General features: G+C 43.4%; 5 protein-coding genes across 5 annotated transcripts; 3 read left to right on the top strand and 2 right to left on the bottom strand.

Annotated features, from left to right (window-relative positions):
- Positions 1–832: 832 nt before the first annotated feature.
- On the top strand, positions 833–2,386 carry BCR41DRAFT_375456 (integral peroxisomal membrane peroxin-domain-containing protein; the record flags this gene model as incomplete). Its single annotated transcript, XM_022026951.1, has 2 exons — positions 833–1,881; positions 1,972–2,386. 2 exons carry the CDS (start codon positions 833–835, stop codon positions 2,384–2,386), a joined length of 1,464 nt encoding a protein of 487 aa, XP_021875922.1.
- Positions 2,387–2,490: 104 nt separating this feature from the next.
- BCR41DRAFT_363964 (hypothetical protein) lies at positions 2,491–3,476 on the bottom strand. Its single transcript, XM_022025975.1, has 3 exons — positions 3,233–3,476; positions 2,872–3,120; positions 2,491–2,719 (listed from the first exon to the last, which is right to left on the bottom strand). Exons 1-3 carry the CDS (start codon positions 3,377–3,379, stop codon positions 2,549–2,551), a joined length of 567 nt encoding a protein of 188 aa, XP_021875923.1. The 5' UTR covers positions 3,380–3,476; the 3' UTR covers positions 2,491–2,548.
- Positions 3,477–3,480: 4 nt separating this feature from the next.
- On the top strand, positions 3,481–4,951 carry BCR41DRAFT_363965 (charged multivesicular body protein 2a-like protein). The gene is made up of 6 exons (XM_022025976.1): positions 3,481–3,672; positions 3,784–3,945; positions 4,047–4,151; positions 4,247–4,297; positions 4,416–4,625; positions 4,733–4,951. Exons 1-6 carry the CDS (start codon positions 3,667–3,669, stop codon positions 4,862–4,864), a joined length of 666 nt encoding a protein of 221 aa, XP_021875924.1. The 5' UTR covers positions 3,481–3,666; the 3' UTR covers positions 4,865–4,951.
- Positions 4,952–5,405: 454 nt separating this feature from the next.
- On the top strand, positions 5,406–7,447 carry BCR41DRAFT_363968 (putative tyrosyl-tRNA synthetase, cytoplasmic). The gene is made up of 3 exons (XM_022025977.1): positions 5,406–5,586; positions 5,847–6,808; positions 6,906–7,447. The coding sequence occupies exons 1-3, from the start codon at positions 5,463–5,465 to the stop codon at positions 7,431–7,433; spliced, it is 1,614 nt and encodes a 537-aa protein (XP_021875925.1). The 5' UTR covers positions 5,406–5,462; the 3' UTR covers positions 7,434–7,447.
- Positions 7,448–7,703: 256 nt separating this feature from the next.
- BCR41DRAFT_390459 (hypothetical protein) lies at positions 7,704–11,349 on the bottom strand. Its single transcript, XM_022028227.1, has 2 exons — positions 11,250–11,349; positions 7,704–11,164 (listed from the first exon to the last, which is right to left on the bottom strand). The coding sequence occupies exon 2, from the start codon at positions 11,142–11,144 to the stop codon at positions 7,785–7,787; it is 3,360 nt and encodes a 1,119-aa protein (XP_021875926.1). The 5' UTR covers positions 11,145–11,164; positions 11,250–11,349; the 3' UTR covers positions 7,704–7,784.

Raw genomic sequence — 11,349 nt, forward strand, 5'->3', positions numbered from 1 at the left:
CTATGATTCTCTTCATGCTGGCACATGTGCATCTAATAGAATCAATAAATATCACATGAACCTTGGTCGAAAGAGTTAACAGGACTTTCCAGATTGGCTATGATCCTAATGAAATTGCTCGGTCCACCTCCGCAATGATAATAATTAAAGCCACCAAAGTCAAAGGTAGCTCCGGTGTCGCGCTTCCAACCAAGTGCAGACAACGAGATCTATATTCTCTGTAAAACGTGTAAAGATAAAAAAAAAAAACTTTGCCAAGTATCGCGATGGCGGGCTGGTCGCCTATTGCTTAATATTCACTAAAGGCTTCCAATTAATCTAGGCGTTCTTGGCACAACAACGCAATATTCACTCACGATCACCACAACACATGCAAGATTAATATAATTGGGTATTATCACGTGGAAACAACTTTAAAAAATGCACATGCGTTTGAAAGTTAGGTTACATTGTCATATTGCAAGAAGCAAACAAACAATAATGTGGAGGGCCCTCTCGTCCACTCCTCCGGCTCGCGAATCCTTTCTTTTCTGTACTCATTACCCACAGAGATTCAAACTGTGAAGAACACGGCTCTTTTTCTTTATTTTTTTTTTTTTTTTTTTTTTTTTTCTTCTTCTTTAATATACCTTTTTATCAGGCAATCCAATTTTCAGACTCTCTCCGCTCTTTCCTTTCAACCCCATCCAACTTTTGAAACTGAGCTCTGTACCCGAGATTCTCATTCAGGAATCAAGCTTGAATGTCGAGCTTCGACTACCACTCTTCATTCCTGGCTAACCTTCCAACAGAGCCTTCGTCTTCCTCAAAGAGTCATATCCGAAACCATACCATGGCCGCTACGGTGAGTGCAGGGGATTCAGTAACCGTTTCCTCTGCGTCTTCACGACGTAACGTACTTATTTCACCAGCAAACAAAATACAGCCCTCACCCCCTCTCACCGAGTTTTTCTCTGCATCAACTCCTGTGCCCGCATCCGTAACATTATTACTGAGCTATACCAGTCCTGCTATTCATGTCTTCCATCGGTTGCTCCAACTTTTGACTTGGACTTCAGATCGATCAGTGAAGAGTTTCCTACTTCTCTTTGCTTGGTGGGGTATTTGCCTCGGCACAGAGACTTTCCTCATCTATGGACTTCATGGCGCGTTAATCCTCTACATTGGACATTTATGGATCAACTCGCGCAAGGCAACCAAGATTGGTTCAGATATTCCACAGAGTCCAGCCACGCCTCCAAATAGCAAGATTTCAAACAAAAGTAACGCTTCTTTGCTCTCTTCAAAGTTTGTTCGCCAACCAACAACAACACAGCTGGAGCAGGCAGCGACTCTGCGAGAAATCCAAGAGATTCTCGATCACTGGGCGGCTTGGCATCGGACACTGGATAAGGTGGAGACATATCTGAACTGGTCAGATAGAAGCAGGACGCGTTTGGTGCTTTTCTCATTGGTAGTGACCTACGTTCCATGGTTGATTCTAAACTATTTTATCCCAATGCGTTTCATTGCGGCCGTAGTTGGAAGCGTGGCTATCTGTTGGTGCGCTCCTTGGTTTGCAATTATTTGGGCAGTGTTGATGAAACTGCAGGCGTTCTCACCTTTGCTGCAATTGATTCCGTACTGGCCATATCGTCCTGAAGTTACAGCAACTTATCGAAAAAAGAGACGTGTCTCAGTTAAAGACATCATCTCTAGAGCCATTGGACAGCGTAAGAAGAGTGACTCTGAGGGATACAAGTCTTTCAAGACCAGTACTGGATACGATATTGAAGAGGATCATGCCACCATGTACTACAAATTTGTACTGTATGAGAATCAGCGATGGTGGTTGGGGCTTGAATGGACGCCCATGATGCTTCCTAACGATCGCTCCCCTTGGTAAGAGCAATGACTTAGTAATGATGCATGCAGCAAGTACGATGCAGTAGTATTCAAATTTTATTTTTTCTTGTTCCTATTGTTATCTAGGACGGATGATCATCTAGAGCCGACACAGAGCAAGTCTTCATTTCAGCTACCCCCACCCCACATTGCTCATGAGGCTATCCCGGGCCAGCCCAACAAGGTCCTCCGAAAGTCACAGGAATGGCGTTGGTTAGACCCACATTGGCGTCTAAAGCTCGGTACTGATTGTGATGCAGACGGGTGGGAGTATGCGAACAACCATTGGAAAAATTGGACCGGAAAGAGAAGTCGTGGATTATACACCAGGAGAAGAGCATGGGAAAGAACAGCAAAACTGATAGATCAGCGTGAAATCGTTTCTCTCGAAGATGTTCAAGACGAATTATCATCTGAGCAAGGGGGCGAATCGGAGAATGAGGAAGAAGAGGAAGAAGAGGAAGAAGAAGAGGTTGCTGAGAAAGAACAAAAAGAAAAGTAGGCAGTCCTCGTAGCCCTCAAAATAGTTATAATGAATACAATTTAATGCTTTTTATGTTCTCAGCGATAGCTTTTTAGTAAAGGAAAAAAAAAAAAAATATGAAATGGGAGTGCTGTATTATGGTGTGATGATGGGAACTCTTGTGACATGTAAAAACTAATTCTACATAGGTTTGGCACACTTTCGTAGTTCGATAACTTTGGTCTTGGTGCACTGCATCTCCTGCCATGAAATTGGGATGAGCGATCCTCCTGCTACGCTTGTTCCAAAGATCACACCCAATTCATTTGCAGCCGTTGACAAGTAGTAACTTCTTGCATCTCCCAGCGATATCTATTGAATGACCGATACATGATAAAGAGAAAAAACAAAAATGAGTTAGAATACAATCAATCAAGGTCCTCCAATTTAATACGTCTAGAGCTCTCATGCAAAAGCCCCCCTAGCACTTGAAAATTTAAGCTGAATGTGATCCCGGAGCTTACCACCTGTGCACGAACAATATCGCCAGGTCGAAATGAGTTGTAGATCTTCACTTTATCTTTCTCAGTGGCTCTAACATCTTGTACACGGATGATGCCTTGAAAGTCATCTGTGCATGGTTTTCCATCGACTACCATAATGTTGACAGCTGCAAATCGAGGATTAACGCGCACGACTTTACAAGTGACAATGGCGTTGATATCCGGAATAGCTGATTGTGTGTTTTCCCGTTGTACACTCATTGTGGGTATCTAATTCAGTATATGGAGACGTAAAGAGAAGTTATCCATAGATCAGTTGATAATTAATGAAAACAAGTGACTATCAGCCTGCCTCCATAATTCTCCCCAGTAATATTCGCACCTCGTTGTCTGCTATTGTGACCTTCTTAATGCCAACAACGCTGGCATACAAGAAGTCCTGGTGTGCATATGTTCCTTCTCCAGCATTGTATTCCTGAATATGTCCAAGTCGTTGACCGGGTACGACTGCGTCTGCAACTGAAGTCATTCTTAATGGTTAGTTTGTCAAAGCAACTTGCAATGAATGAATTCTTGCTATAAAAAAAAAAAGATCTGAAAAATAAAATTTTAAACGAATATGTGACGTGGGCAATTACATTCTTTTTCCTTCACTCTTCAACGAACTTCGCCTTCAGTCATTCTTCCATCTGCCAAGACCTTTCAAAAGCTACATCTCATCAACCATTTTATATACCCCTCTCATACTATAAGGCTGCACAGCGATCAATTCACGACACTCTTTCACCTAAAGATAAAAAAAAAGTAGTAAAGAAGATGATGGTATGCAGGAACAAAGTATCTGAAGGCTTTTTGGACGCGGGATACCATGATATAGCGAGGTTTTGACTAGATAGGTTTAATAAGAAACCTTTAACCCCCCACAACATGTAGAACTTTTTGTTTGGGCGTAAGTCCCCGGCGGAAGCCCTCAGACAACATCAAAGAGCACTTAACAAGGCGCAGCGAGAGCTCGATCGTGAGAGAATCAAGTTAGAGCAACAGGAAAAGAAGATTATCCAGGACATTAAAAAGACTGCTAAAGCGGGCCAAATGGTAAGGTGTAAATTGCATTTTGTTTTTTCTTTTTCTTTTATGTACAGCTCCCTAATTATTTTCTTTATTTTTATTTTTATTTTTATATGGACCATATATAGAATGCTGCCAAGGTGATGGCTAAAGATCTTGTACGAACTCGGCGATATATCCAGAAGTTTTATCAGATGAAAACACAACTGCAGGCTGTTGGTCTCCGTATTCAGGTACATGGGTATATATTATAAATGATTCCAACCAATGGACTTGTATTACTATACTGACTTTTTTTTTTTTTTTTTTTTTTTTTTTTTACTTCTAGGGTCTCCGTTCAAATCAACAAATGGCCGAGGCAATGAAAGGCGCGACAAAGGTAAAATGTCATTGCAGGGATCTTTGTCGACAAGATCTTATGGGATTACTTGAATTCTGCAACTTGGATAACTTGATGCATCATATTGATTTTTTTTTTCCTGATTGAACAATTATAGGCTATGGGCGCAATGAACAGGAATATGAATCTGCCTCAGATTCAACATATCATGAATGAGTTTGAAAAGGAGAGCGAAATCATGGACATGAAGGAAGAGATGATGTCAGAAACTATTGACGAGGCTATGGAAGAAGAAGAGGATGAGGAGGAGCAGGAGGCTATCGTAAATCAAGTATTGGATGAAATTGGCATCAATCTGGATGAAACGGTGAGTGACAGGATCTTTTGCTTCCTTCTTTCCAACTCGCAGCCAAGACGATATTCAGCGATGGTTTACTAACCTTTTTTTTCATATCTTTATTTTCTTTTTCGTAGCTTGCATCGGCCCCTGGCACATCCATCAAGGCACCGGGAGCATCCAACAAAGAGCGTGTGGCTCAAGCTGAGGGCATGTCGGCAGATGATGCCGCACTGCAGGCTCGTCTTGATAACCTTCGCCGTGAATAAATCACGTCCTAAGCTATTACTCTGTGTAACACTATTCTTTTTTTTTAATCGATCGCAAATAAAAAGCAATGCGGTTATTGAGCATTCTTCAATGGGTCCCTTGGTAATATGTTTCTTTTGGCCAAGTACACTCTCCTCTATCAATCATCAACCATCGACCAAACTGTTGGTGGTCAGCAATCAGCTGACTCTGAAACTATTCAGCCTTAAAAGCATAATTGTCCTTTATTTAAAACAAGATATTTTAGTTGATGACTCCTGTGGTTAGTTGAAGGCGAAGCAAAATAAGTGCGCTGTTACTCTGACTCTTAGACAATGTCAATAAGGAAGGGCTATTCTTCTTTTAACACTCCTCGTTATCTTCATATCAGCTTCAAGATTGACTCACTCATTCACAAACATTCGAATAGTCATAGTTTTAGGAGTCCTTGAGTGAATACAAAGAAAAGCTTAATCGACTAAGCCACCTTACAAGAAACCTTTTTATTGGCCTTTTTTTTGTATGGATGCTATTGCTTTTTTTTTTTTTTTTTTTTTTTTTTTTTTTTCCCCTCCTTCGCACTTGTTCCTCATTAAAAGAACGAAACTTAATCCCCTCATGGCTTCATTAACTCCCACCGAAAAGTATAACCTCATCTCCAGAGGATTACAGGAGGTTTTGGGCAAGGAGCAGATCGAGTCCATCCTTGCTGAGCGTGATCTCAATGTCTATTGGGGTACTGGTAAGTGACAGGGCCGCAGGATAGGAAAACCCAATTGATCTTCGATTGTCTAGTGACTCATCAAATTGAACGATATCAGGAACAAGTGCTTCGGAGGATATATGCATACAGCCCATGTTCAGCAGCCATTACAATACCGACTATCGCTTGGACATATGACTATTCACCCAAAGGAATGCTACAAATATTCACATTCACATATATACCATTAACAACTAATGATTCTTTTGCCATCACCTCCAAATTGAATAATCATGTAGCACCCACTGGAAAGCCTCACTTGGGATACTTTGTGCCTATGACAAAGATCGCTGATTTCCTCGAAGCTGGATGCCACATCACTGTCCTCGTTGCCGATATCCATGCTTTCCTTGACAACATGAAGGCGCCTATGGAGCTTGTTGGCAAGCGCGCAGAGTACTATACCCAGCTGATCAAGGCTACATTGACTTCAATGGGCGTCCCAACAGAGAGGCTCAAGTTCGTGTTAGGATCTTCGTTCCAATTGACTCCCGAATACTCGCTTGCCAACATGAAGCTTTGCTCCAAGACAACAGTACATGATGCTAAGAAGGCAGGTGCTGAGGTCGTGAAGCAGGTCGATTCACCGCTTCTCTCAGGATTGATTTACCCAGGAATGCAGGCTTTGGACGAGGAATTCTTGGGAGTTGATGCACAGTTCGGTGGTATTGATCAGCGCAAGATTTTTGTCTTTGCAGAGAAGATCCTGCCTGCAATTGGATACAAGAAGCGCGCACACTTGATGAACACCATGGTTCCTGGTCTTGCTGGGCCCAAGATGTCATCTTCAGACCCTGATACCAAGATTGATCTGTTGGAGGCTCCCGAGAATGTGAAGCGCAAATTGGCCAAGGCTTTCTGCGAGGAGGGTAACGTCGCTGAAAACGGTATCTTGGCCTTTGTCAAGACTGTGCTCTTCCCTCTTCGATCCATGAATGGCAAGACTCCTAGTTTCAGCATCCTTAGGCCCGAGAAGTTCGGAGGTGATGTCATTTATACTAGCTACGAAGATTTGGAGAATGATTTTAAGGAGAAGAGAGTTCACCCTGGCGATTTGAAGAAGGCAGTTACAGACGCCATCAACGAGCTCTTGGCACCTATCCGCAAGTGGTTTGATAACGATGAGCTTCGCAAGTTGACAGAAGATGCTTACCCCACTCCCAAGCCCGAGCCCAAAGCCAAGCCCGTCAAGTCAAATAAGGTGAGAGAATGATGTCTTTACAAAGACTGAGATTTTCTGTCTTTATTGAAAGCAGAGCATGTAAAATTAAAACATTTTAATCTTTGCTGTGTAATAGCCTGTCGCCAATGCCGCCCTGGAGGTCGATATCTCTCGCCTCGATATCCGTGTGGCCCGTATTCTTGAGGCTAAGATCCATGAGGCAAATCCCAACTCATTTGTCTCGACTGTTGATTGTGGAGGCGGCGACATCCGCACGGTAGTTTCAGGATTGGCCAAGTACATCCCCTTGGAGGAGATGCAGAACCGTCTTGTTTGCGCAGTTTGCAACTTGAAGCCTGGCAAGTTCCAGGGCGTACTCTCGGGTGCCATGTTGTTGGCTGGATCGTCTGCAGACGATTCTGTAGTGGAACTGCTCCAACCTCCAGCTGGATTGGAGGCTGGCGATGTAATTGAGTTTGAAGGGTTTGCACAGGCAGACCGTACTTCTCAAGAGAAATTGAATCCAAAGCACTTGATCTTTGAGAAGGTATCGGAAGATTTCAAGATCAGCCCTGAGGGCATTGCTCTTTACAAGGATTTGCAGTTCAGCACGAAGGCTGGCCCAGTTACGCTCAAGTCCTTGAAGGAAGGTCGCATCCGGTAAAAAAAAAAAAAAAAAATCTGATTAGTAGAATCTAAAGTAGTCTGATGTATAGAACTCAAAAATAAATTGTAAAAAATGCAGGAAAAAGACTGTTAAGAAAGCATGATGCTCGAGTTGATGACTTCTACGACTGGGGTTCAGATCATGACTTCATTCTTGAAATTTGATTCAATTCAAGCACAGACCTATTGACTAGCTTTGAGAGCTTGCAAGGATGTGTAGGAAAATGCTATTGCAAATAGTCTATTTCTAAAAATTTATTTTGGTAATGCTACTCTACATTTATATATACAAGTTATTGATTGCAACTGGTAATGGATCTATTCATGCTGAAATATAATCACACAGGTTCTAATTCTTGACATTGCTCTTTGTACTATTTGACTCATTACAACGACCATTAAGATCGAGACCACCCTTTTCTGCCTTGATATCAGCATCAGGTCCTAGAACTGGGGCGCATAATGTTGTGTCCCAGGTAAAGATCAGCGCAGGATGAGGACGCCGCATGGGGACATATCCATCGCCACCACCACTGAATATCTCCTTGATCATGAAGGAGCTTGACCCATCTGCATTTATATTTGTTGTCATAGCGAAGCTTGTTCCAAGGTCAGGGCCATTTAATGCCACTTCTGGACGGATTTGGCGCTCTCGTAAGGGTACTCCAGATTCATCTTCTGAGGTAAAAGAAGCTGCTGCTGCGGCAGTCTCCTTCGCTGCTGCAGCCGATGTCACGGGTCCAACTTCGCGTACAACAGGGTCCCAAATACGATAATCTACTTTCTTGTGCTTGAACTGCTGTACACGGGACCAATCAACATGGTCTAGCTTCATCTGTTCCAGAATTTCAGCCATGATCTCCGGAGGAATCTCGGAGGATATGGACTCTAGGCTTGCTTCAGCACACTCATTCTTCCCGACATCTTCTTCTTCATAGCAGTTTCCTTCTTCTTGTTGTCTCTTTGGTCGGTCCAATGTAGAGCCATTAACCGAGTCTTCAGTCGCCTTGTTCGGACCCCGTAGTGATCGTTTACAAAGTCGAATAAGATGTTGGTAAGTAACCGCATTCCTAGGAATCTTGGACTGGACCATGTGTCTCCACACTCTCCAACCGGAATCGAAATCCATACGGATAGCGAAGCCCTTAATCAATGCTGTCATGATTGCAGTATTGGGTTCAACGGATTGCCGGATCATCTCCTCATAAATCTGCGGCGCCAAATCAATATGACCTCCACTGGCCGCTAGATTTAAAAGAGTACTAAAGACATACTCGTTCGGCTTCAATCCTTGGGCACAGAGTTGGCTGTAGATAGAGCCTGCAAAATTTAGCCCAATTTGCTCCTCAATCGATGGCTTGACTGAAAACATAACTCGTGGACGCCCTGGAGCAGCATATCGTTTAATAATAGTACGGCCAATTTTACTGCTTGGATCTAGGCCCGCCAGTTCGATTAGAGAAACATAAGTATACACAGATGGCAAGATTGATCGTCCTCTCATTTCACTATAGAGCTCCCAGCCCAAGTCAACTTTCTCCTGCGCTACTGCTCCAGCAATCAACATTGAGTATGTAACCACGTCGGGTTTTCCTTGATTCGTCGTTTTCATATGCTCTAGAACTTGAAGTCCGTCCTCCAAATGACCAGCATTCAAGAAGACGTCAAGCAAAATATTGTATGTGGTTGTGTTAGGGGTTAATGCTCTATCCTGGATTCGCTGGAAGAGCTTGATAAACCGGGGAATGTTGGAAGCATCTGCGTATCGCTTGAGTTTGTGGTTGTAAGAAATCATGGAGTTGAAAAGACCTAGGGCTTCATCGACTTTTTCTCCTTCCTCTCTCCTCTCATCGATGGCAGTACCTTCCAAAACCCTTTGGTCGGTCTTATTCTCTCCTTTCAATCTCAACAAGTTTGCTACTACATTCTCGCATTGTGGGTCCATGGTGAGATCGGATCTTGCCTGTAATTGTCGGTACACTTCTTCAGCTCTCGCCAGTTCTCCTGCTCTGATGAAATTGGCCATTAATGATGTGTAAATCTTAATTGTGGGTTTGAGCCCTGCGTTGTATAAGGACCTGAGGGTCAGCCTCAACTGCTTCAAATCCCCTTTGCGACCGTAACCATCAAGTAAGGCTCCAAAGGTGATAGCAGACGGTACGATGCCTTTGGATTTCATATCATTAAATGCCTCCTGAGCATGCTCCATTCTATCCTGACGTACTAGAGCCTTGATGAATCTACGGTAGACACGCTCACATATCTGTTGAGCTTTTTCTGGCTCCATCTGAGATAGCTGATCTTCACGTTGGTTCTGCAATTGCAGCTGCAGCTGTTGTTGCTGCTCCAATTCACGTGCAGTTGGATGAAAATCCAGGAAATGATAAAAAACCAGCTCCAACTCTCGAAATTTCCCTGCATGTTGACAGTTCTTCATGAATAATAGATAGTCGTTTTCATCTGGTGCGGCCCCTGTCTCACGTGCTGATGCTAACTGAAGACGGAACTGTCTTGTCCGAATTTCCCACTCTTCGTGATCGATCATTCGTGCATTCCTCAACTGTAATGCTGCTTTCAAGGCCTCGATCCTCTGCTTCCTACATCGTCGTTCTTCTTTTGTTTGACCCTTAGGGATTGTGTTGTTGACATGATGAAGAAGAATGGAGAGCCCTTTGTTATCAACGAACTTCAACATAGCGTGCTCCTCAAGGATGTCGATCAGTTTCCCACCCCAATGATTGTCAGTTAACTGAGTAAGTGCTGAAAGCAATGTGTGTATGCCTGTGCTTATGACATCTTTCTGATTTGCTGCTGAGTCCACGAAAGCGATGGGTAGGCGCCACCGCAACATCGTGGCTCGTCCTAACCTCTGCAGACTACTCATAAAGTCCTGCTTACTTACAGCATTCTCCGAATCATTGATTTTAATAATGAGTTCGTTGACCAGCTGGTCCTGCACTGAGTCTAGCCTGTAGTTATCAAATAACTGTGGCGGGACTTGCAAAGGCTTTTCAGTATGCGATGACGAGCCAACCCACTTTAATGTATCGTTTATTGAAGAGACCTCACGATTTCCCCAATCCCCCTCCGATGCAATTGAATGTTGGGCGTTTCGGTCTATACGCTCTCCTGATCTCAATATATCCAGTCGATTCTGTGCTGCTGATGTCCGAGGGAGCGCATTGATAGTCCAAATGGAAGAGGTTGTCACAGATTCTGAGAGAGAGTTGCCTAAGCGCTTGTCTTCTGGCGTATATTTATTGAAAGGGTTGAAATCAAGGCTATTGAGGCTTGGAGGTCTTTCATTTCCTGGCTTGATACGATACTTTGGAGGATCGTTGACAGATTCTCCAAAGGGCCATCTTCTCCCTCTTGATGATCGACGGTGACTAAACAAGGGTGAGTCTAGAACATCAGTTGATTTGGATCGCAAAAGTGATGAGCCCTGCGTTGCTCCTGTTTTCTTTACATTGTTGTAGCTCGCTGTTGCAGCCCTAGTGGGTGTAGCCACAGACGGCCGTTGACTATAACTTGATGTTGACTCTGCGACACTGGTGCTTTCCAAAGCTAGACTTTGACTTCGAGCTTTTGCTGTACGGTGATAGTGGCGCGAGAGCCGTCCCGAGTGTCTTATGGGTTGGTATAGATGCGGGTATAGTGTCATTCGGTGAAAGGAATGGATCCAATGCCTTGACATTCTGGAATCCATGGCTGATCCTTTTCAAAGCACTATTCAATAGATCAAGTCACGGTTATTATTGTGTCCCCACTTTTTTATTTTTTTATTTCGAAACTGATCGGTCCAAATGCTAACCTTTCTTTGCTTGTGCTACACAAAGCGAAGAGGCAAGTGTTGGTGGTTAAGTGGATGAACAAATAGGTGAATGAGTGAATGTGAAGCCAAATGTAAGAGT

Source organism: Lobosporangium transversale, assembly GCF_002105155.1.
Source record: "Lobosporangium transversale strain NRRL 3116 chromosome Unknown BCR41scaffold_67, whole genome shotgun sequence".
NCBI classification, from domain to species: domain Eukaryota; kingdom Fungi; phylum Mortierellomycota; class Mortierellomycetes; order Mortierellales; family Mortierellaceae; genus Lobosporangium; species Lobosporangium transversale.